At 43.8% G+C, this 26,353-nt stretch overlaps 1 protein-coding gene and 1 long non-coding RNA gene across 7 annotated transcripts in view; one reads left to right on the forward strand and one right to left on the reverse strand.

Moving 5' to 3' along the window:
* Positions 1–26,353, reverse strand: part of MYZAP (myocardial zonula adherens protein) — a 101,583-nt gene that overhangs the window by 50,851 nt on the left and 24,379 nt on the right. For 4 of the 6 annotated variants that reach the window (XM_070235931.1, XM_001498313.7, XM_070235940.1 and 1 more), the window contains exons 3-6: positions 14,686–14,841; positions 11,111–11,203; positions 7,186–7,299; positions 3,955–4,107 (exon numbers count right to left, since the gene is read on the reverse strand). In XM_070235931.1, the coding sequence (XP_070092032.1) occupies positions 3,955–4,107; positions 7,186–7,299; positions 11,111–11,203; positions 14,686–14,841 (516 nt within the window). The remainder of the gene's footprint in view (positions 1–3,954; positions 4,108–7,185; positions 7,300–11,110; positions 11,204–14,685; positions 14,842–26,353) is intronic. The other 2 variants (XM_070235937.1, XM_005603022.4) reach the window with 1 other exon arrangement.
* LOC138917797 (uncharacterized) lies at positions 15,240–23,472 on the forward strand. The gene is made up of 3 exons (XR_011426226.1): positions 15,240–15,395; positions 21,979–22,175; positions 22,874–23,472. It is a non-coding gene; the product is annotated as an uncharacterized lncRNA (long non-coding RNA).

Consider the following 26,353-nt stretch of genomic DNA (forward strand, 5'->3'; position numbering starts at 1 on the left):
TTTCAAAAAGTGGAAACATACCTCTCTAAGTATCAACCCTGTCCCTCAAATTTAGCTATTTTTAAATTGAATTCTCTCTAAAATGCATCATGCTCCACTGTCTTACTAACCCCTTTCTTCACTGATTTTTCCTGTCTAATGTCCTTTAGATCCTGACATTTTATTGTCTTTTAGTCTATCAGTTTTACCAAAAATTTTTCTCTGGTTAATATATCTACACTCTAATTGGCCTCAGAAGGATATGCTTTTTTAATTCCTGAGTCCAGTAGTCCCTCTTATCCTCGGGAGAGATGCTCAAAGCCCCAGTGGATGCCTGAAACCACAGAGAGTACCAAACCCTGCCTGTGCTATGTTTTTTCCTATACATACATACCTATGACAAAGTTTAACTTATAAATTAGTACAGTAAGAGATTAACAACTAATCATAAAATAGAATAATTACAACAGTATACTGTAATAAAGTTATCATAGATCTTAGCAACCTCAGCATATGATTTTTTTTCTTTCCTTATTAAGTTGAAAACTTTCACCTTTTCACTTAAAGAAAGCACTTTACGGCTTCCCTTTGGCATATCCGAATTGCCAGCATCACTACTCTTGCACTTTGGGGTCATTATTAAGTAAAATAGGAGTTACTGAACACAAGCACTGCAGTACTGTGACAGTCGATCTGATAAACAAGATGGGCAGGTAGCATACACAGCCTGGATACACTGGACAAAAGGATGACTCAAGTCTCGGGCGGGATGGAACGGGACCGCATGAGATTTCATCATGCTACCCAGAACAACGTGCAATTTAAAATTTATGAATTGTTTATTTCTGGAATTTTCCATTTAATACTTTTGGACACCAGTTGACCACAGGTAACTGAAACTGCAGAAAGCAAAACTGTGGCTAAGAGGGAACTACTTTATGGTTTTTGTTATGTTATGGGCTGAAAAATAAGATCACTACGTTACTAGAATTGGGTCAGAGTAAGATAAACTATAAAATTAAAAAATAAAAAGGTTATCTACAGGAGGAAGGAGGGGGTAAGAGAGGAAAGGAGATGTTATAGATATAGACAATTCTATTTCTGAATATACTTTGTTTTGTAGGTTGACTTTGAAACTATGTAAATAATGTACCTGCTATAAAAAACTAAATATCAAAAAATTATCTACCAAGACCATTCAATGGGAAAAGAATAGTCTTTTCAACAAATGGTGTTAGATTGGCCACATGCAAAAGAATGAAGTTGGACTCCTAATCCATCATGTACAATAATTAACTCAAAATGGATCAAAGGCCTAAATATAAAAGCTAAAACTATAAAAGTCTTAGAAGAAAAACTAAAGTAAATCTTTGTGACTTTTGATTAGGCAATGGCTTCTTAGAAATGACACCAAAAGCACAGGTGACAAAAAATAGATAAATTAGACTTCATCAATATTCAATATTAAAAACTCTGTGCTTCAAAGGATACCATGAAGAAAGTGAAAAGACAACCCTCAGAGAGTGGGAGAAAATGTTTGCAAATCATATATCTCATAACTTGTATCCAGAATATATAAAAAATTTTTAAAACAATAATAAAATATAAATAACCCAATTTAAAAATGGGCAAAGAATCTGACAGATACTCCAAAGAAGACATGCAAATGACCTATAAGCAAAAGAAATGATGCTAAACATCATTAGTTATCAGGGAAATGCAAAACCACAATGAGACAGCACTTCACACTCATGAGGCCGGCTATAATCACTGAGACAGATGGTAACAGTGTTGGAGAGGAGCTGGAGAAGTCAGAATCTTCTTGCATGGCTGGCGGGAAGGTAAAATGGTGCAAGCATATTTTCTAGTTTACCCTTCACGTTGTTTGGTATCCCCCTCCCCTATGTGCCTACATTACTTTAAGAAAATTTTATGTCAGAAAAGCAGGGAGGTCTTTGAGGAGAAGTTGCCCACATGGAGGTGAGGGTGTCCCATTAGTTGCACTGGCCAGTCTCTAGGAAAGACTTAAGTTAAGCTCATAGAAGAAATCTGGGCCCATCCTTCCCAAACCTTTGTGCTTTCCCAAACGTTGCATCTGGAAACATTCCTACCTGGTTTGGGGAACATTAGCGGGGGACTCCTAGTGGCTTGTGCAGGCCCAGCTTAGGGGATGAGAAAAAGTCAGTAGAGCTGTGGGCGGGCAGGGCTTAGGCTGCAGGTGGCTGGTGTCTCCTTTCTGCCCCAGGTCCTGCCTTTGCCTGTGAACTTCACACCATTGATTGTATGCTGCTAAAGTTTTGTTTGTGTCCCTTCCTTGTAGCTTGTTGCTTGTTCCAGAGAGCAGAGTTTGCCGGATATGGAACCTCTAGATAAGTGAAGTGTACCTCAACCTCAATAGGTTACATGATGTTTACTCCAAAGATTTGACAGAAGTCTCTCTTGATGCCCTCTAACTCTCCCCTCTCATCACTGGGCAGGTTTTGGTACCAAGAAGCCACAAAAAGGAAAATCCTGAATGGAGATTATCATCAGCTGAGAGAGACCCAATGCATCTTGCACTCCATTTCCACTGCAAACACAGACTTCTAGAAAGAGCTCCGTCCTTTGAGATCTGTTTACTCTGCATCCAGGTCATGTGAAATACTCTTGAGTCCTGTACCTTTTGGGGGGGGGATGGAAGGAGTTAAGCAAAGCAATTCATCTCTAAAACAGGCAATTGTAGGTTGGATTTAGAGGCCTGGTCTCCATGGAAGCAGCCAGATGCCAAACTGCCCAATGACGTCCCCAGAGCCCTGATGCCATACCACCCCAGGACAAACAGGAATGCACAGAAAGGCACGTATAGTAGACACTCAATACATGTTTGTGGATGAGTGACTGGATAAATCTCCTACACCGAGGAAAAGACTCAAAACATTAATTTCAGACTTTTTCAGCAACTCCTTTTTTTCAAAGTAACTCTAGCTCAGAAATACAATATATGAAGTAGTAAAGAGAAGAGTTCAAAGTGAAAGCAAAGAGGAGCTGGTCTACTCTATAGTTCTCTGGTCCCTTCCTCTCCCCTCTCCAGGGTGGTTGTGTTTGGCCACTCGGAAAGCGATGGCACAACCCTGTGGGATGACAATCACAGAGATGGCCCAGTGCAGTGTAGCAGCCCCGCCTCCCCATCTGAGGCAGCTCGTAGGGAGGGGACCACATATCCCAATTTGTTTCCCTAACTAAATTCTTAATAGCACCACCTTTCACTCCCAAATAAATTCTGGTTGGAGCAATAAATTATACAGATACACTACCCACAAGGCGCTCCCCTCTAGGATAGCCTAAGGCTGTATTGAACGAATTTGAAAATGACAGACAAATAAAAACAAATTCATTCAGGAAATAATTTGTTGAGTGACTTCTATGAGCCATGTGTGGGTCTGCTCCTGCCACTGCATAGGAAATCTATTCATATTTCAAATTTGGGAGGGGCACTAACACCTCTAGGGCATTAGAAGCCCAGCTGAAGGATAAACACAGCCTGGTGGGCAAGAGGGACGTTGCCCAGAGCCCTTGGTCACCCATCATTTTCTTCCTGCATGCCCCTCAGCTCTTTATTATCAAACCAGATAGAAAGAGCTTGGGCCTCAGAGAAAATCTGAACAGTGAAGCTTCTGAAGGCCCAGACCTGTGGGCATCCCCAGTACTCTCATAGATCATAAGGGCAGGGCCATGATGATTGTCTCAGCCACTGGGGCCCAAGGCAGGAGTCCCCAGTGGGGGTATTCATGGGGCACCCCCAATCTGGACCAACAGTCGTGAACAGAGGAACCTCCTCAGTGCCTTCAGGTAAAGCCCTATGGAATTGGCCACCAAAGGGTGAGAGAATCCAACCAAGAACAGAGAAAAGGAAATGGAAGAGGTGAAGATGGGAGGGGAGAGAGGAAAATGAAAGAACAGAAAAGTCAGCAGGACAGCTCGGCTCCTCTACTTTACCTTCATCCTCAGCAGCTTGTTCTCCACTTGCGCCACCTCTAACTGCCTCTGCTTTTCCCGAAGCTTGTCCATGGATGCTTCATACGTCTGCTGCAAATTTCTGATTTGATCCTTGATGTCGCTATTTTCCAAAGTAACATCCACAAGGGTTTTCTGTTGGGGTGAAAATAAAATGAAATCAGATCTGGTGGTGTGAGGAAACACGGTCAGAGTCATGCACTGGGACATCCCTTTGTCATTACCCACTAAGGCAGATGTCAGCCCACAGGAGCTGCAAGCCTGGGATCCTAGTGTTTGAGCAACTGAGGGTCCCCCACAGTGGTCAAACGGCCTGCTGCCCTGTGGTTGGGTGGGCCAGGGAGCCCCCCCTTCATACCCTACAGCTGCTGCCAACACCACTTGCTCCTGCTTAGGATGGATGGAAATGGTTTCAAATGTAGTCTTTCCAAGGAAAAATGTTCATAAAACATCATTTCATATGGAAAAAATGGGTTTGAAAACAGTACATAGAGAAGAATCCCATTGGGAAAAAAAAAAAGTATAGGCATTTGTTCAAATGTGTCTACTCACAGGAAAAAGACTAGGAGGAAATTCACCAAAATCCAAATAATGGTTTTCACTACATGATAGGTTTATAGACGATAGTTATTTTCTTCTTTGTGTTTTGCATATTTTCCAAATTTCCACAATGAGATCAGAAAATAAAATACGTGTTTTTTATAATGGAGATATTCCTCTTTTTTCTTAAAGGGGCTGTCACTTCCGTACTTCTAGACTGCCTGCCAGGACAGCGTTAACATGGCTGAGGTTACTATAATGCCTGTAAACGCTTCACCGTCCTCCCTTAGGCAGAGAAGGGCCTTGATGAAGGAACACCAGGGAACAGGGTTAGTTGACTCAGACAAGTGCCTGACAAGTGTTGAAAGCCTGTTGATTATTGCTCCAGGCCACCCACTAGAACAAGAATGTTTAAATTAATACTGTTGCTATTTAATGCTTCGAGTTCTACTTGGTTGGCTCTCCTTACAGAGAAATAGCTTCCAAAACCCCAGAATTCCTACCACTGGACACTGGGTTATAGGCACCTTCCACCACCTCCCTAAACCATTTACAACTTTAAATCAGGAGATGTGGAAACTCTGGTGTTGGATACACCTTCTAACACCTTTGTCCTCTTTGTAGATGATCAGTTTCTGAAGATTCCTCAATTCCACAGCCTCCACTTTGGATAATAAGCCTCTTTCCTAAACCTACTTGAATTGGAGAAAGGATTTTCGATGGTGGTAAATAGATATTAAAGAAAATGCAGAAGCCATTTGGAAGCACGGAGTCACAGAACACTGGAGCTGCAAGGGGCTTTAGAAACCACCCGGCCCAACCACGCCCTGTGCAAGCGCCGCTGGCTTTACAGATGCTGCTCTTGTGCTCATGAACCTGCATCTGGACCAAGAGACCAGGGTTGTAGTCCTGGCTCTGCTACTAGGTAGGCACTTTGTTCAAGTCATTTCTCTCTATTGGCCTCAGTTTCTTTACCCATAAAACAAGGGGATTAGAGATCGTCTCAGCAGTTCTTTCCAGCTCTGACATTCTATGAAATCTAACCAAAGGCCTGTTCTCCCTGTCGGTAATAATGAAAATGGGGTAGACTGGACAACGGAAGAGGCTGGGGCCATACAGAAACAAGAAACCAACTATCCTCACACTCAGCTGAGCTTCCTGCCCATGAGACGGCGCCTTTCTTTTCTTCCTATTTTTGTTTTTTAACAATGATTTTTAATCTTTTACTATGAGGCTACTCTGTGTGCCCTGGTCTAAGAGACTAGACCATACCTAGGAATCAGTCAGGGTACCTGGGTTAGGGCTGAACTTGTTCTAACAGCTGACCTCAGAAGTGAATGCCTGGAGCATCAACAGGGTGACAAATCAGAAGTATGATAGGAAGGAAAATCCAGATACCAACCAGGTCTGAATTCAGGTGGGGTACAGCACTTCCTGCTGGCCAGGAATGAGAATGTGTCCAAGAGCGAGTGGAAGGGAGCCTTGGCGAGCCCCCTTGAAGGCAGGAGGAAGGGAAAACAAAGGCAGCTGACTAAACCAGACCCAAAGTAGGCCTTGGCCTGAGGCCAGGGGAAAACTGGCATGCACTGAGTAGAGCCAGGAAAGGGTGGGACCCAGAGGCCCACCAGAAATGGGCCTCCCAGACAAATCTAAACATACACCCACCAAGGCCCACTGTGGGACAGTGGCCTCGCTTTGCAGTTGGCTCTCCTGCCATAACAGCTGTTATTAGAGAATATTAGGTTCCAGGGGAAGAAGATAATCGCAACATGAAAATTTGTTTGCTTATCTAATAAATTATTTATATAGAACCAGAAAGGATTCAAAATAGCTTGTGGAACTTTTAAGAGGAGGGTAAAAAGATAAGAGCCAAATAAAGTTGGAGGAGGGGCAGAAACTATTGTTTGCATATTTGGAAACTAAAGCCAAGGGAAGCTGTTTCTAATGAACATGACAATTGTTTTGAACATTTTCAAGTTAATTTGCATCTTAGATGGGGCCGCAGTTGGAAGAGTAACAGTGGGCAGCATTTTCATGGTTAGCTCCCAGAAAATCAAATTAATCAAGAGAGCGATCCCCCTGAAGTGGGTAGACAACACACATGTGCACACATGTAGGATCCTGAGTCTTTCGGCTTCCCTGTCTGGTACTACAAGATACTCTTTAGAATGCACACAATTTCTTTTAATGCAAAATAATTTCTAAATTAGGAAAAAGTGTTTAACAGCCCTTGGGAGTTATTGGCATGAAGGAATACAGACGGACTTTGGTTAAGTATGTCTTTTCTGTGATTGGGTGGAACTTCCCGTAACACGGGCTACAGGGAGCAGGGACTGATCTGCTGTTTTAGGCACTGACACTTAAGATCACTTGGGTATCTAGTGCAGCAAGAGACATCTCCAGCACTGAACTCAGGATCTAAACTCTCATTTTAATGAGGGCAAAAACAGCTGCACCTCAGAGGTTTAGAGTCTCAGCTTGAAAGCACTTCCTTCAACTTCTGTCCCCATCTTCCTGGCATGGCTTTTACTGTGGCTATGCTGAAAGGATTCTGAATAATGGGCTGAGGCCATTCTGTGACTGACTTTTCCACACAGGTGCGGGGCCCACTCTTGGTTAAGCTTGCGTGTACTGCGATGGGGTCACCCAGTCTAACAGCGAGCAGATGAATACCTGCAGGTCAATGGAATCCGACGCCAAAGCTGAGTTCATGGCATTAAAACTATCCAGGGCTGACGACTGTGTTTGGATGTGATTCTCTAGATAGTCCTGCTGAGCCTGTGAAACCTGGATAGGTTGAGGAGACAGTTACACAAAACCAATCCATACACACCCAAAACATCTTTAATTATGCTGGAACTTGGAACTTTCTCCTGATACACATCGACTTCAACGATATTTCAAGTAAAGCTTTACATTAAAAACTTGACATCTGCATGACCCAGATGATGTGGGCTCGGCCAACCAGAGTTGAAAGAAAGATTTCTTGGACTCTCAAGGTCTGGTAGTAGTGCTCCTTTATTCAGAGAATAGCATGGGGACAGGACCCATGGGCAGTGAAGGGCTGCAGGCATGGGGACAGGACCCATGGGCAGTGACGGGCTGCAGGCATGGGGACAGGACCCATGAGCAGTGAAGGGCTAAATTTATATGGCATGGGTACATGACTTATTTTTACTAGACAAAGGAAAGATGATGTAAAAAGTCATTAAAATAGTATCAGTGCAGGTGGGGTCTGGTTACTGTGTGGTCGTATAACTTTAGATATGAATCGGGTCATATAGATCAGCATGTAGGCCAGGACACCTTGGGCTTCTCTCCCTGGGGCAGCCTTGATCCACGTCACCAGAGAGTACAAAGACAAGAATACTTCTCCTTTGGATAGTATTCACACATTCACTCACTGGGCCTCACTCACTCCTCTCAACAACACTGTGCGGCAGCCAGAACATTTGTCTTTGTGGGGAGGAAACGGAATCAGAGAAGTTAAACAGATTTGCACACAAACAGCTAAGAAGTGGCACAGCTAGAACCAGAACCCAGCCAGAATAGCTTCTTGTGCTATCTTGCTCTTTCTACTCACTAGAGAAAGAATATACTTTGGGCTCGCCCAATTCTCAAGAGTTGTTTTGTGGCTGCTGCTGCTGTTGGGTTGTCTTTGTTGGATGTGTGTGATGGACATGTTTGAGTTCCATCAGAGGCCAGTCTTAAGCTAGACTTTAAAGAAAGGCTGGATACAGAGAGCCAGGGAGGCAGCAGAACTCAGGTTAAGAGTCCTGGGAAGGCTCCAGGGTGGACCTCTGTGTGGCCTGTGGGAGTCACAGAAAGCAGAAGGCATGACAGTGCAGGGGTGCACTCTGCGCAGGGGAGAGAGCTGGAACAGGAGGCCAGGACCAGGAGCATGTGGAATGTTCTTGTTCGGGGGCGTGTTCATACAGCAGCAATTTAGCAAGCAATCTGGCTGCAGTGTGTGGTGTGGCCTGGAGGAGGAGACTGAAGGCAGAGAGCCTGAGCTCCTGGTGACAGTTCGAGCCTGCAAAAATGAGGGTGTGCCCGAGATGACAATGGAAAGCAAAGGGCAGAGACATGTTAAGCATCCACTGCAAATCTAATCCTTTGGCTTTAATTACAGTCGTTAGTGTCTGTCAGCGTGAGGCAGAGAGAATTATGGCAGAGAGAATTCCCACAGGTAGGTGAGAATTTCACAAACCTCTTCCTACGTGCCAGTGAGAATGAGCCAGGTGGATGTGTTTAGATGCCCCCACCCTCATAATCAAGGCAGGAGGTCTTACTTTAGCAGATTATCTCACAGCCCAGCCGTAAACCAAACTCTAACACAGCACGACTCCTGTAACTGCGCTTCTCTCCTGCAGATGGTAGCTCTTCATGGCAGGTAGGTCATACATGCATGGACTTTTTCTTCCAAATTATTAATCACAAATATTTTTTTAAAACATTTTACCCACCAGTATTAGCTTGACTAAAGCAGAGGAAGGCTATTTTTTCTTAGATTTTTGAGTAGGTAATACATTTGCATAGTTCAAACACTGAAAAAGTATAAAAGGTACAGACTAAAATAAATCTCCCCTTCAATCCTGTCCATCTGCTCAGTTATCACAGCTGCCCACCTTTCCCCTCAGTTAGGAACCACTGTTAACTACTGTCATGATGATCCTTCTGGGGACTTCTGCGCACACACAAAGCAATCTAGATATATTTATTTCTGCTCCTGTTTTACATAAATGATAGCACATTATGCATCTTGCTTTTTTCACCATCTACTCTGTCTCTTTGAAATCCTTCCATATATTTGTGAAGGGGTTATTCACTCTTCTTATTCTTTCTTTTTTAAAAGATAATTCTGTATATTCTATTGTAGAGATATAATTTATTTTACTTTCCCCTTCTTAATGGACATTTGGGTTTCCAATCTTTTACTATTACAAACAATAGTAATATTGGGCCACAATCACTAAGTTCATACATATGTCATTTCACATACATGAGAGTTTATAGAATAAATTCTTAGGAATAGAAGTGCTGAGTCAAAGGATAGAGGCATTTGTAATTTTGGTAGGTAGCGCCAAATTGCTCTCCCTAACAGTATAAAAAATTATACTCTAAAAGCAATCTGCCTGTTTTTCCACAGCACTGCCAGTCCAGTGTCTTGCCCCATTCTTGCAGTTTTGCTTGTCTACTGGACACAAATGACATCTCAGGATGATTTTAATATGAATTTCTCTTACTGAGAGTGAGGCAGAGCATCTCGTCATACATTGAAGAGCTCTTCTTCTTTCCTTTACTATAAATTACCTGTTACAAATATTTTGCCTATTTTTATGAGTTGTGGCCTTTTTCTTCTTGATTTGTGGGAGCTCTTTAACTACTCAGAAAATTAGCCTATTATCTATGGTATGAATGCAAATAATTTCTCCCAGTTTGTCATATAACTTTGACTTTGGTGTTTTTGCCAGCACTAGTTTTTCACTTAATGTAGTCAAGGTTATCAACCCTTTCTTTTGTGGTTTTAAGATTGCGTGTCATAGTAAGAAAAGGCCTTCCCTACCTCAAAAGTATAAAAGAATTCACACATTTTTTTTCTGGCCCTTTTAAGTCTCATTTTTAGCACTTAAGTCTTTGATCTATTTGGAATTTATCCAGGTATAAGTCTATCTCAACAGCATATAAATTGTACCAACAGCACATACTGACTAGCCCATATTCTCCCTTTATTTGAGATGCTATATTTGTCATATATTGCGGTACATTTCTGGGCTTTTTTTTCATTGATATCTGTTTATTTATGTGCCAATACTATGCTGTTTTAATCTCTAAGGCTTTTTCAGTTTGTAGTAATAGCAATAAGGCTAATCTCCCACATTGCTTTTTCCTCCAGAACTGCCCCCAACTTGTCCTATTTATTTTCTGTATACTTTGAATCGTCTAGTTGTACAAAAACAACATAAAATAAAAATCTGTTGGTATTCTATTGGATTATATTAAACTTGTAGATTAACTTGGATAGTGCTGACACCTTATGATTTCTTTAAGCACATGGTACATCTTTCCACTTGTTAAAGTTTACTCCTAGATATCTGGTAGTTTTTTGTTGCTGTAACGATTGTTTTTTGATACTGAAATCTCTTTACATCTATTAGTTTTTCACCCTGCCACCTTACAGAATTCTTCTGTTTGTAACAGTACTTGTCATTGATTCGCTTGGGTCCCTCGGTATACAATCATATAGTTTGTAAACAGTGATAGTTGTACATCCACCTGTACAGTTTTTATAACCATAAATTTATCTCTTGTTTAATTCCAATGGCTAGGATCTTAGGCACAGTGTTAAATAATCACGGTGACAGCTGGCTTCCTGGTCTTGTTCCTGACTTTGGAGGGATGCTTTCAATGTAAAGATTACTCTTGCCACAAAATGATAAACTTCATTCTGTGATAAAATTCCCTTAGTGCATTTAAAATACAATTCCATTCGTAAAGAATATCATAAATTCAAATATCTTTAGGCACTAGCCACTGAGAGGGAGTTCTAAGCCCTACCATCGCTCCATATTTCCAAGTCACTGAGCTATTGACTTACAGACAGTTCCTGGGTGAGCTGTCGAATCTTCCGTCTCATTTCATCATAGTCTCCGTACATTCGCTTCCTTACTTTTTCCAAAGTGGCTCTCACCTGCGGCCCACAAAGATGCTAGTTAGAGATCAAGCTATAACGTTTTCATGTGAGATTTCCAAAACCTCCAAGAAACCTAATAAGAGAAGGGTCCCACAAAAAACAACTTAACAACAGCACAATTTGAGAACTTAAGAGAGAAGATCAGTCCTGATTTGTAATTAGAAGCCAAGGGAATTATCCAAATAATAATGCTAACAATAAATACATATTATTATATATAAGTGTAATTATTAATAAATATTAATTATCCAAATAATAAGCTTTGAAGAAAAACTAGTTTGTTGAAATTCACCTATCATGCTCAAATCACATTCAGGCAAGAGTTGCCCCTTTTCCTATCACACTTTTTTCTTTTTTTTTGAGGAAGATTGGCCCTGGGCTAACATCTGTGCCCATCTTCCTCTTTTACCTAAGGAAGATTGGCCCTGAGCTAACATCTGTGCCCATCTTCCTCTTTTAGCTAAGGAAGATTGGCCCTGGGCTAACATCTGTGCCCATCTTCCTCTATTTCATATGTGAGACGCCTGCCACAGCATGGCTTGATGAGTGGTACATAGGTCCGTGCCCGGGATCTGAACCAGCAAACCCCAGGCCGCTAAAGTGGAGTGCACAAACTAACCGCTATGTCACTGGGCCGGCCCCCTTATCACACATTTTTGTAAGTAGAAAACATTTAACAAGTTGACTGTAAACATGTGCCTAAGAGGACCAAAAAACCAAAAAGCAAAAGCAACTTCTAATTTTTCCTACCTGCTCTGACTGCCAAAGAGCAATCCAAAGTCTGGAATGTAAGGCAGGGAACTCCGGGCCCAGAGAGCCCATAACTTTGGAAGTCAGGTCCTCAGTACTCACCAAGAATACACAAGACACGAAATATAACCACAGTCAAGGTGATCCCCGAACACCTGTTTACACAAACACTGTTTAAGTTACTCCCTCTATATTAGCACTTCCAGAGGAGTAACAGGGCCTTAAAATTGTTTTAAATAAAAACAAAAAATCTCCCAAGCAGTCCCTGCCTCCTCCCTTCTTCTGTGCCCTTAGGATGGACAAAGAGCTCAGGGATCCTCAAACAGAACAGGAAGTCTCAAGGGCGCCCTCTCCAGGGAGCTCCGGAACTTCTGCTACAGGAAGGGCTCAAAGGCAGCAGCTGGATAGAACGACAGGAGGCATGTTGGGGACAGCAGGGAAGGAGTTAATTTTGAAGCTGTATTTGTAGAGCTAGCACATTGGTTTAAATTAGGGAGCATGTTTATTAGGGGTGACTGGATATTGGTGGAGATTTCCGGGGTGGGCAGGGTGAGTCAACATGCTAAGCCTTCCCCAGATGAATTCTAATAGCAGAGTCTGCTTTCCTGCCATTAACTACAAACACTTCTGGAAAATGAGGCCAAAAGCACAACTTGTCATTCTGGGCAGGCAGAATGGCTTTCGTCCACAGCCCTGAGTTGACTCCCGTGCTGCTCACCAGTGGGGAGTGAGCGGAATCTCGAGCTGGGTGGCAAACACTGCAGGACACCAACTGGGCCAGAGTCACCAACAGCGAGAGAGGACAAACAATGCCATAAACACGCTTAGGAATGAGCAGGCCAGGGATGGATTTGAAGCCAGCTAGAAGACGTGGGACCTGGAAATTAATTTTAAGTTGCAGATCCCAGTGGAGGTTGGTAATTCAGGTCAGAACCACTCCTATGACCTGGGCACATGTCATTCCTGATTCCTGACGAGCCAGAACCTGCTTTCTTTGTCTTGGGCAATTTGCAACTCTCCACTCTGCTTAGAAGGTTTACGTCTGCAGCAGTGCCATGTTACCTGGGGCATATAAATGAGGAAGGACTAAGTATTTTCATGAGAAAAACACAGGAAACTAGGAATATTCAAGCTGCTCCTATACAAGAAAATTAGGAATGAGATACACTGAATGGCTAAAAAATTATATTTGGAGGGTAGGATGACTGGGGATTTGACACATATCCTGAGCATTTGTGTATGTGTGTAGCTTTTTTGGCTTTTCTTCATTTTCTCTGTTAAGCAATTATTATTTTTTTAATCAAAACACGATTATTTTTTACTTCTTATAATTATACAAGTATCCAAATCTTTCAAGACACATTGAAGAAGTTAGTCAATGCATTTATTATTTTTGACCCATGCAAAAGCTGACAATATGACTTTCTGTCCTATCTACAAACCCACCGAATAAAATGGAGTCACAGAGCTGGAGGTTTTGACCTCAGAGTCACAATCTACACACTCTATACATAAGAAAACAAGCCCAGAAAGAGCAAATGTTTGGCTGGGCAAACACAGAGCTTGACCTTGAGCCAAGGTCCTTGGGGTACTTCACTGCCCCACTCTGCCCCTGCTTCTCACCAGCACTTCCTAGTCCACAGGTCAGTGTTTGGGGGCCCTCAGTGTCAGAGAAGCTCATTTCCTATCTAATAATCACTCTAGTTTGGTCAACAGGGTCACTGGTCAATCTAGGGAGACCAAAAGAACCAAAAAAAAAAATGTAGCTAGATAGATACATAGATGGCAGGCAGGTAGGTAGATAGATAAAAAGAAATGAAAAATTTAGAAGGAAATGCTGCAAAATGTTAACTGCTCTGGTTGCATGGTAGAATCATGGGTGATTTTGTTTTCTTCTTCATACATTTTTGTATTTTCCAAATTTTCTCAAAAGAGCATGTAGTTAAAAAGACAAGAAACGTTAATATTAAATACAAAGAAATGGCATTAATTGGCCTGGGTTGGACAAAATCTATTGTGGCTGACTTCCCAGCATCCATTTCAACCCAAGTGAACCAGTCATAGTCACCCCATTCCCCTTGCCAGTGACAGATTTGAGCACGTGACTCAGTCCCGGCCAATGAGACAGAGGGAGAAGACTAATGGAGGGTCTCTAAAAAGTAACCAGAGAGGAGCGGCCTCTCTTCTTCCTCCAGACACCATCGTATTTTCAGATGATGCCATGAGCCTGAAGCTGAAGGAGGTCAGAACCAAGAGAAATTCAGAGAAGTGGAACTGGAGCCTGGATGTGCTCTGCCTGGAGCCCACCTACCCCTAGACTTATCCCCATACGAGACAAATTTCCTTTTTGAGTTGGCTTTTCTATTACTTGCAGTCAAATGCATCCAGATTTCTACAGCTGTCCAAATTCATGCATTAGGAGTGTCCAGTGTAATAAGTAAAACCACTTAAGCAAAACCGTGTATCATAAACGGAAGAAGGAAGTCATTTGGTCTCCTGAATCTCCTTACTTAGTAACATGCAGAAGTTCAGTCTATCTCTCATTGCAGAATTACATCTGTGTTCTTAACATTATGATGAAGATATGTAGAAACATTTCTATCCAAAATGATAATGCTAAGAATTCTCCAAAAATACCTTATGACATTCACATCAATGCTTCCAACTCCACCCTCTTACATGCTACAAAAAGCGTATAAACCAGAAAAAGAAATCTTTAAATGACTCACATCTTTGATGTAGTTCATCTCTTCTTTCAGCTGATTGGTGGACCACCCATACACCACCATTTCCTTCTGCTGATTTTGATCTGACCTTCGCACCACTCCATAGACAACGCCCTGAGGAAGTTTCCTGGCCGGTTCTCCATTGCTTAGGTCAGGATACTAAAAGAAGGTAGGAAAAGAGAAAAGAATAATGGCTCTTTAGGCCTTGTGGAAACAGCTGTAATAATGGGCCCCCTGTATATGGCTAGGCAGGTGGTACCCAGCACTGAGGTGCCTGGCAGCAGGAAGAGAGGCCGGCAGAAACCCAGCCTGGTCTCTGCTCACCCAGTTGCACCTGGCATAGGCAGAGCCTACTTACAGTGGAGGAAGAGCATCTTTCTGTAATGTCTACCAAAGCCCCATGACCCACCTAGGAGTGCACCTGCAGAGCCCCATCTTCCCAGAGGGGCTGCCTTTTTCCAGTTCTCACAAAGGTGCCAGATGGACTTGTGTTGTCCCTGATAACAAGAGCAAGTGTCTGAACTCTCACATTCTTGGTACGGCTGTTTTTCCCTTAGATCTGTCTCTGTATGCCTTCGACCTCATCACTAAAGATGTGGCCTGAAATGCATGAGGTTGAGATACTCAGAAGAATGTGGGCAGCCACCTGGCAGCCAAATTGTCCTCTATGTTTCGGACTGAGCCTGGAGCCAGCTCTGAGGAAAGGAAGTGGGGTGAGTACACGACCTGTTGTGACCATTCGTAAAATATTTCTGAAAAGCCAGGTAGAGGCAGTGTGACATGTCTCCAAAAGAATCTTCCTGCTCCTAAATTCCTTCAGTTAAAGTTGTGATCAGTACTGAAATGCAAATACCCTTGGGAAGGGGGACCATGTCCAAATCTGAACACGCCTTTATAGAACAAAGGCTCAAGAAGCAGAAGGAAATTACCACTTGGTTAGCACCTACTATAAGCTGGAAATGTTCCTTAGCACTTTTAATCTTCACAACCACTCTGCGACCTAGCGATGCCCTCTCTACTTTAAAGCTGAGGAAACTGAAGCTCAGAGAGGGTAAGTAACTTGCTTATAGTCACACATGTAGATCCAAGCCCAGTTCCGTCTGACGCTAAGTACATCTTCCCACTCTGCCGGCTTTGTGAGATGGAGGGGGACAGAGTAGGGGCCTCCACAACACAGAAGGGAAGGGGCAAGAAAAAAATTCAGACCAGGGACTGAGACTTCATAGACAAACCGGCCTCTGCCCAATTTTCCCTGGGCCTGATACCACGGGCATCCCAGTACAGGAGCCTGAAATCCGTAACAGCAACTCTGCTCTCCCACAGTTTTTAAACCCTTTGCATAAATTTCTTCCACGCACTCGCAAAATATTTTTGACATACAAAACTATAATTTGCATTTTAAAATCACTCATTTGTGGCAGAATAATAAATACTTTATGGTTCCCACTCATTCAAAATTTATAAAAGCAAAGGAAAGTCTAGAAGGATACATGACAAATTATTAGTAGTAATGACCTCTAAGGAGGGGACATCAGGGTAGGGCAGGGGTGCTAGAGAACAAGATGACTTCCAATTTTTCCTTCATACCCTTTTGTACTGTTTTTCTGTTTACAATGTTAGCTTTTTTTTTAAGTAAGGAAACAAAACAGCCATTGCTTCCCACCCTTCTGCACATACTTGGGAAGCGATGGGCTATGAGGGGCTGCATTTGCTTCCAGAAAATGCTTCCACTTGAGTCCCTCACAGTTGGCTCCCACAGGCACTGATTCAACTCTCAAAACTTGTACCTAAGTTTAGGTGACTGGGCTGTTACATGGCTCTCGGAGAAGGGAGAAGCTGGGAGGAAATATCCCTGATTTACCAGACATTTATTAGGAAGAGGAAAAGCTCTAATGAAACTCCCCACATACCAGGAAACAAACACATGCTCTTTCAGTCACAACTCCACCCAGTTCCTGAAAAACAAGCTGATGACCATGCAAGGCTTGGGTGAATGCATTTCTGCAAAGCAAAGACTTTCACAGGTGGACTGGCATGCAGGAAAAGGCTCAGGTGCCCAGATACAGAGGACCCTGAGTCCCTGCCACTCAGGGAGATGAGGACCACCACCGATGGAGGAAAACACTAATAACACCAAGGACAACGAGCTCTGTGAAACACTGCCCTCCAGGTCGTGGATCTAAACGTTACGCATATGGAAAGATATCAAAGATCCATTAAGTGAAAAACAGTAATTTTCATATTCCCATTTTATGTTTTAAAAATGTGTTTGTGTGTATACATCTAGAAACATGGAATGCAAACTGTTCACGCCAGTTTCCTCAGTAAAATGGAATTTCAGTTTTTCCTATATGCTCTTTCACACGCTGAATTTTTTTTTTTGGCAAAAACGCAGGTATTATTTCTGCATTAATAATTTTTATTCCAATTTTCAAAAAACTAAAACTAAAAAATTATCAAAAAGTTAGGGTCTGAATGAAAGACTCACAAGGAAGGGCCCAGCACAGGACTGTGCCCAGGAGCAGGGCCATCAGCGTGGGCCACTCCACAAGGATGGGATTCCCGAGGCAGCAAGAGGAGCTGCTGGGCTGTGACAGGGTAAGGGAAGGAGTGTTTATTAAGAAAGAGAAGGGGAAAAATATTTGTTGTCTAGCCATTTTATCACACAATATTTTCTTTAATCCTCACACTCACCCTACTTGTAACTATTATTAGTTCTTTCAAGGTGGCAGCATAGGACTGCCTGTCTGCGTCTCTCCAGATGTAGGCTCTTTCCTTGACTACAATGCCTTCAAAATAGTGGAGAGTCGGGAGAGGAACTGGAACTCACATCTCCATGTGGCAGCCCAGACCTCAGGGGCCAGGAAGCCAAGAGCCTGACCCTCGGGTCCAGGGCCCCTGGGAAGAGGTGGGTCTGGGAAGGGAAGGCTCTTCTCTCCTGCGCTCCATCTCCCCCTCACCCCCCATCCCATTCCAGCCTCACTGCCTCCTTTCTGTTCCTTTCTCAGCCCACCTCCTTCCTGCCTTAGGGCATTTCCCAGGCTATTCCCTCTGCCTGCAGTGCCCACTGCTGGGCTGAAATGCCCCTCCCTTAAGGGCGTCTTCACTGAGCCTTCAGACTGGTTAAGTCTCTACAGCACTAACCACAACCACAATGTAAGGTCTGCTCCCCTATCAACAGAAGTTCTAAGAAGTCCAGGGCCTTGTCTTCTCTTCCACTGAAATCCCCGGCATCTAACAGTGATGGACAGGCAATGAGTTTCTCAATGAATATTTGCTGAATGAATAGGAGCTTGAGAAGTTGGCAGAGGGTCTGGGGAATTACCCCGGTATGTACATATGATCCAGCTGAAGAGACCAAGCTTTGTTCCTCTTAGATGGAGGGGCAGGGAGCTGCTGTTTGCCCTGATCAGAAACTCCATGTCCAGAAGCGGTGCAAAGGAACCGAGACAGCTATCATTTTTACAAAATGTCAGTACACTTCTGTTCAAAAACTAGAGAACACAGAAAAAAAAGAGAAGAGCCAATACGTTTGGCACTGTGTGGCTGAATTTTTCTCTTCTCATATGCTTTAGAACATCTCCCAATAAGATAAACATTATTTTTTAGGCATGATAATAGCATGGTGATTATATTAAGAGATAGTCTTTATCTTTTAGAGAAACATGCCTAAATATTTATGACATCTAGGGTACAGGGTAGAGGAAGTGGCTGTGGGTGTGGACGGGCAGGACTGACCACGGCTTGAGGGTGGTTGGGGCTGGGTGAAGGGTCAATGAGTCATCACTTGATTCAGTCTCCTTTTGTATATGTTTGAAATTCTCCATAATTAAAAGTTTTTTTAAAACTTCTTCATAATGCTGCTTGGCATTAAAAAAATAAAATTTTTAAAAAATGTACACTAGGCCTTTAAAAGGCTCCTAGGCATGAAACAATACCAGGGAAAACACCTTGCAAACAAAAGCCCTGATAAATGCATAGAATGAAAAGAAAGTTATTGCCAAGGAAAGGAAAAGGAGATGACCCACTGAAAGGGCATCCCATAGTCCCTCTGTGAAATGCAACAGAATTAACAACAGGCATAGTCAGTAAAACCTATACAGAATCTCTCAGTTAAGCTGTTCCCAGCGAGGGACTCCTCACTTAAAATTTACTTACAGGCTTATGCTGCGGCTGTTTCCCTAAAGATATATTTAGCGGCAAGTGCCTCAGAAAGAAGGAAAAACTGCAGAACAGCAACTCAGCCTAAATTCCTGCCATGAGGGTTTTACAGCCCTTGGAGAGTTAGCATACGAGGCAGTGGTAGGTGACTATATATTTTTCCAACTCTAAATCAGAATACATGAACTTAAAATAAGCTCTATGGGGCAGAGACTGTGTCCGCTGTGTTCACTGCTCTATCCGCGATAATCAGCATAAACAGATGCTCAACAAATACGTTCAAAAGGAAGGAAGAAAGATGGAATTTTGGAATTGGGTCTATTACGGAATATTTGGAGTATCTGGTCATCCTAGACACTGAGGACGGATCTGTGCAAAGAAGAAAATCCCTTGGTCAGGAAGGGCTCTCAGGGAATAACAGCAGAAACCCAGTTCAACATAAATCCAAACTGACAGTGGTAAACTGCCACGGTCAGCCCCTGGCCCCAGAGGCCAGGATGGGCATCTGGTCACACATCCAGCTGCCAATATGACTTAGATGGACCATAACATGAATTGAATGACTTGCAAACTAGAAGCCAAGTTATTTCCAAAACTTCTTGCTTTGGACCTCTTCTCCCAGCCAGAGGGCAGCAGCTGAGCGCTGGGCCCCTGGGCATCCTATCCATCTCACAAGCAGGCCGAGGACGAGGACGTCACTTTCAGGAATGTGCTCTGACCTGTCTGGCCTGTGTGTCCATCTTAGCAAATTACTGGTCCCTGGTCATTACTCACACTTGACATTGTTTTGCCTTCTTGTGACAAAGTGAATGTTACAGCTGAGTGTAAAGGGCCTTTCCACAGCCTGGGAGAAAAATAGAAAGGTGATGGGCAGCCTCGTCTCCTCAGAGAAATGGAAACTTTGGCTTATTAACACATCTGTTATTTCTGTCTTCCTCACAGACTGAATAAAGACCACTTTTTAAATAAACTCATGCTTGGGAAAAGACTGATCACTTTGAATACCTAAAGATGAGAAGGAGAAGAAAAACTTCTAGCCAAGCAGAAAACCCAAAGAGAGTGTAGTTCTAATGACAGTATCCCAAGCGGAGGGAGGTAACTTCTTAAAAATACTGCTTTTCAGCTTCTAAGCAGATAAGAGCTGCTTAGGCCTAACAACCCCACAGAAAAAGAGAAGAATGTCTGGGGAAAAAAATCAGGAACTGCTCTTCTGGAACCCAGAGGGAGTACAGCACACACCTTAGATAACCTTCACTGATAAAATGTAAATATCCTAAACAGACCTCCCCTGATAGGAGAACTGTGCAAGTTGACCTTCCCATGACAACTCGGCTGAGTCACAGACCTGAATTGGAATTGCAAATCCACCATGTACTAGCTGCATGGCCCTGTGCAAGTTATTTACTTCCCTGGGCTTCAGGGTGCCGAACAGCAAAATGGGGATAACCACCAATTTCACAAGGTCGTTCTAAGGAACATGTGGAGTAATAGACATAAAACACCTAGTACGCTGCTGGGCATACTGGTAGATTCTATTATTATTAGTGGTATAGTATCTTTACATTTCTGAGTATCTCGGTTCCTACTAAACTCTACATGTTTGTGTGGATGCTTCTGTCTGTCTGTCCACTGCTCTCCTCTTGGGTCTTTCTGCTATTCCCAACACAGTCATCAGATGTGCTCTGACAGTTAGATGCTCACCCCTAAACTGGCCTTGGTTTCTCTTCACGGAGAGAGCATCACAGAGTCTCAGGAGGTTAGGAAAATGGAAAAGAGTTGTGCAGTCCAGTGGGATCGTGAACAATATCCCAGCCCCTCCTCAGGACCTGATAAGGCTGTGGGCAGAGGGGTGGACGGAGACGGCTAGGGCAGCCCACACAGCCCTGACCTACTCCGAAACCAGAGCCACTGCACTTCCACTGGTTTACCGATGGTGCTTTCACATATACATTCGTTTGAATAAAGAGTTCCACAGCTAAAGAAATTGGGGAAAAAGCTGGCTCTAGACTAACATTTCCATTTGTTAGAAGAGGAAACTGAGGCCTCTAGAGATAACTTGACAGGTCAGTGAGGAAGCCAGGACTAGAAGCCAGGCCTCTTCCCATCCTTCCGGGGCAGCTATCTCTGAGAGGTACAGAGTCCTGCGCACTCTCACCCAGTCCTGCTCTGAATCATGGCAGCACACTCCGCACCTGGCAACAGCCCATGATGTTGTATAAACAGTCACGCCAAGGACGAGAACTCAGCAGGCTTATTCATCCAGGGCTTTTAATGGAAAGGAGACTATTAAACAGAATGGCAAGGGTTTCCTCCTTCAAAACATTTCACTGGGCTATGAAAGTTCCTGACTTTTCATATATACACATGAATCTATTCTCTCTCACTCAGAGTTCTCAAAGGCCTAGAGAGAAACAGCTTTCTTAAAAACACAGGGGACTAAAGGCCCCCTGTGATGGCAGAATGTTAATAGCTATTGAAAATATTTTCCACTTCAGACTACTTTGTCGATTTACAAAAGATTTCACCATCACACAGACTCAGAATCAGCACAGCTCAGATCATATTCTCTAAAGTTCAACTATGCAGTAAGACTCCAATTCAATATGATACATCTATAATAGCTGGTGTTGGTTCTGTTTCTTAGCGCACGTGCACCTAAGAATACATTTCATATAGATTTGGATAGGAAAATGGATACATATGTTCATGAAGTTCTTTGAAAATTATAGGGGTTTAATTTCAAAATTATCTACTACCAATTTTAATTTTAATGTTCAACAATTTTATGAACATTATATTCCACACTTATCAACTTCTCAACATGAAATCTGTGCTCAGAAATTAATTAGTATTTCCCCTCCCATATTAGTAATGGTTTTTAGTATATAAATAAAAGTCCATGGCTAATTCATCTGAGTTATTAACACAGTTTAAGGTGATAGTCTATAAAGAAACTTGTTATGGGTCGAATTGTGTCCTGTAAATAAAGATATGTTGGAGTCTTAACCCCCAGTGCCTCAAAATTTGGCCTTATTTAGAGAGAGGATCAAATTAAAATGAGGACATCAGAGTAGGCCCTAATCCTATATGACTGGCTCTAACAGGCCCTAATCCTATATACATCTTTATCAACAGCAGAAAATTTGGATCCAGGGACAAACACACACACTGGGAGAATGCCATGTGAAGACGCGAGTGATGCTGCCACAAGCCAAGGATTGCCCAGAGCCACGAGAAGCTGGAAGAGGAAAGGCAGGGTTCTTCCCTGGAGCCCTCAGAGAGACCATGGGCCCTGCTGACACCTTAATCCCAGTCTTCTAGCCTCCAAAGCGGTGAGACAATAAATTTGTGTGGTTTGAGCCACCCAGTTTGTGGTCCTTTGTTATGGCCACCCTAGGAAACCAACACGAAACAGAGTCATCATAACCAACAGTCATTCACTAAGTGCCTACCATGTGCGAGGCAGAGAGCAAGGCTCTAGGGAGACAAAGAAAAAGACACCCTCTCATTTCTATGGGTCTGTTTAGATGCATAAGTATATGGGGTACGCAAATTTTGCAGCAATATGTGTGCACACATATGTGGAGTGCTTAGCAGCAGCTGGCTGGGGGCCACGTGGCGGGGCAGCCTAGGTAGGCTGCAGTTCAGAGGGGATGATCACCGAGGCACAGGGCAGTCAGGGAAGGTCTCGGGGGAAGCAGGCCTTCAGCAAGGCCTTGAGAGACAGGGAAGACTCGGATAAACTGCGATAAACTGCGAGACGGCTGGGGAGAGACTCCAGGCATGGGCAAGGGCCTTAGCAAGGGTTCTGAGGAGACAATAAGTGCCACGTGTTTGGGAGATAATAAGTGAACCTGTCCAGTGAGGGCAGACCAACAGGAAAAAAAAAAGGAGGTACTATTGAGTTGGCTGAGTAGTCTCACCCAAGAGGAGCCAACTAGCCAAGAGGGTCTGAGTCCTGCAGCCCAACCAGGGGTGCCACACTGAACCAAATCAAAATACTGATATTTTGCCATTTACTTTCTTACAGTTATTTTAATCAAAAGGAGAGATATGATCATCATCTTCTTCTACCCTTTGTCCTCATTTGCTATTTCATCGGAGAGAGCGTGAAGACCCAGGACTGAATCTCTCAGGTAGCTTGTTTGAGGAAGAAGGTTCTAGTAAAAATGAATTATCCTAGAGAAGGAGGGGTCAGGCTCTAGGAGAGAAGGGGTTTAGCTCTGGAGGAAATCAGGTGAGTGGAGCAGAGGGAATCTGCTCTGGGAATCAGACTCCAGTGAAGGGCACATGCCTGCCCCCCCGCCCCTCCCCTCAAGCTCTCACACACTCTCCTCGTGTTCCCCCCAGTGTCTCTGCCCCATTTCCAAGATATCTCCATCAGGGTCCCTGGAAGCAGATGGGACCCAAATGGCCCTGAGAGAAATACACTGATGAACAAGTATAAGAAAGACACTTTTCCTCACTGGCAATCAGGAGATGGGATGCAAGATGCCTGGGGGTCCTTGTTCTGATAGGGTACCTATGTTCTGCTCAAAATTTTAATGCAGCCTAGAACTTTCTGGGTATATCTGTTCACGTAAATGATCCAAATTTTATATTTTTAAGTACTAAAATAATGGTAAGAGACTAATAAAATATCTGTATTTTGTATGTAAAAATACTACCACGTAGACAACACTGAAAAGTGACATGGCCCTGCGTAGGACAGGGCTCAGGAGCAGAGCAGAGCTGACATGTGGGGTAAGTACCCTCCCCAGACAGCCGGCTCTAAGTCGAATAAGAATGAGTTCTCTCAGGTAAGGTCTGTGCAGAAACAGGAGGCAAGGCCTGGGGGTATGAGCAGAGGATGCTCCGATTTATAGAGGACATAATAACATCAAAAAGAGATGCAGCAGGCACAGCCCAAGAGGGAGGAGGAGAGGCAATTTCAGGAAGGGGAATGACTCCAGGAGGGTCCAAGGGAGAAAAGCAAAGAACAAGGGGCACTGGGTTTGGCATTCAAAGGGAAGTGATTTGGCATTTAGTCACTGCCTCTCTGATCACCATTACAAACTGGACACCGTGGGGGGTCCTTTGCCTATATTAGCTCATTTACTCATTGCAACCAGTATTATTGTGCCTGCTTTAAAGACGAGGAAACTGGGCAGCAGAGAAACTAAATGTTTGGGAGCTCATCTGTGGCCTGCAGAAAGCAGTCTCAGGCAGTTGACATCTTCTGTAAGAGAAAGACTAAAAGGAGCAGGAAGCCTCCCATATCCACCCCAGGAACCCATGACTCCAGAAAAAGATGCTGCCTCTGTTGTAATTGCCTCCAGACGCCTCCAAACACACCATCATGATGCTGGGCCAAATATACCATTTGCCACACCCCTCCAATGTGAGTAATTCCTCTCCCCAGTGATTTGGGAACAGTGCACAGAAGAATGGCCCAACTGGCAGTGGCAGCTATGTGTGGCCAGCTGTCCCGTAGCATCCCAGGTCCTCAAAACACACTAAGCATCTTCCATGATCGTGTCAAAGAATAAGGCACAGCCCTGCCCTCAGTCGGCTGCAGTTCTAACAGGGCCCTGGAAATTCTCCGAGAAGCTTTGCTTCATCAGAAGCCAATAAGCCATTTACATCTTCCTGCTTCCAAATCTGAGACAGCTCCCATCCCCCGGCCTTTGCACGTGGCAAACTCCCTCCAAATGGACCAGAGTCATCTCACCACGGAGGGTCATCCAGAGTTCTTGGCACCTTGCAATTTTGTGGGCTACAATGTCTCAGGGAGGGGCAGCCACACTGAAGGTACATCAGAGGAAGTGGCCCTAGCCTGGCCTCTGGCTCCCAGTGACTCAGGCCCAGGAACGCAGCCAAGATATGGTGACAAAATCACCCAGAACAGCCTCAGTTACCACCATCACCTTCAAGTGCAGCCACCACCCAAGGACTTCAGTCCTAGGGAAGCACTCCTCCCCCCTCCTCCTCTCTAGGCTAATTCTTCTGCAATGAGTCACCAACACATCACAGACGGCACTCAGGCTGCACACCTGGTCCACCCAGTGTGAGGAGCATCACTGCGCATACTGTGGCCCCACATTTCTGCCCTGTGCTCCTCACAGCCCTGGAGTTCTCAGGCACCCACAGGAGGATGCCAGGAAGAACAGGAGGACTGTGGCCACCAGTGCCACTTTTGCCTGGATTATATGAGAGTTCAGGATGACATTTTGATTTAAAAAAAGAAAAAAAAGAGGGTTCTATTGCTTTAAAAAGTTTGAAAAGCACTGTTCAAGACAAATAGGCAAATTGGTACACAACTTAGTTACCAACTCCTGCTTGACACAGAACACATGTGCCTCTTTCTTTGGGAATACTCGATTCTTCTTTAGTGGTGACACACCCCTCAGTGCCTCACAGCACCAATGTCAGCACCAGAAACCCTCACAAACATCTCCCAGGCATGATGCGTGGGTCAAACTCCAAAAGCCCCAATCCCCGACTTCCTCTATCCTGCATACGGGGACAGCCACCATGGCCCCTGTCCTGTCACTCAGTCCAGTTTGGAGCCCCTCTTCTAAAAGTACTCCTTCTGGGGGCCGGCCCAGTGGCACAGGGGTTAAGTTTGCACACTCTGCTTTGGTGGCCCAGGGTCTGCCAGTTCAGATCCTAGGCACAGACCTACGCATCACTTATCAAGCCATGCTGTGGCAGGTGTCCCACATATAAAGTAGAGGAAGATGGGCACAGATGTTAGCTGAGGGCCAATCTTCCTCAGCAAAAAGAGGAGGATTGGCAGCGGATCTTAGTTCAGGGCTAATCTTCCTGCAAAGAAAAAAAGTACTCCTTCTGCTTCCCCGTGTGCTAAGCTGCCCACGTGCCCCTGGACACAGCCCAGGCCCATTTCTCTGACCAATCGATCAGCTCCAAAACGGACAGACAGGGCAGGGAGCAGTGAGGGCAGAAGGGGACACCTCCCCAGCAACACACGGCCCCACTCAATCCTGGTTAGCAATAGGGGGTCCAGCGGCTGAAGGCTGACCATCCCGCTCCCTTTGTTTGATTATGAGCTTTTACTCCCAAACTCCTTCTTTGGAGGATGTTCAAAGCTACAGAGAAACTGAAAAAATAGCTCAACTACATAACCAAAGTACCATTATCACAAGTAAGAAAAGTAACATTTATTCAATAATATCTAATACATGGTTCATATCCAAAATTGTACAGTTAATCCCCATGTATCTTTTACAGATTTTTTGAGCCAAGATCTAATCAAGGTTCACTCATTTGATGTCCTTTATCAACAACAGATTCTCATCTCTGTTTTTTTTAAATAACATTGAATTTATTGAGGAGTTCTGGCCAATTGTTTTGGAGAATGTCCCACATTTTGGGTTTTTCTGTTTCCTTATTACTAGATTTAGTTAAACAAGTTTACCATGAATGTTACACGGATAATATTGTGTACCTCTTAATCACATCACCTCAGAAGTCACATAATATCAGGTTGTCCCACTACCAGTGAGGCTAA

This window comes from Equus caballus, chromosome 1, assembly GCF_041296265.1.
Source record: "Equus caballus isolate H_3958 breed thoroughbred chromosome 1, TB-T2T, whole genome shotgun sequence".
NCBI lineage: Eukaryota > Metazoa > Chordata > Mammalia > Perissodactyla > Equidae > Equus > Equus caballus.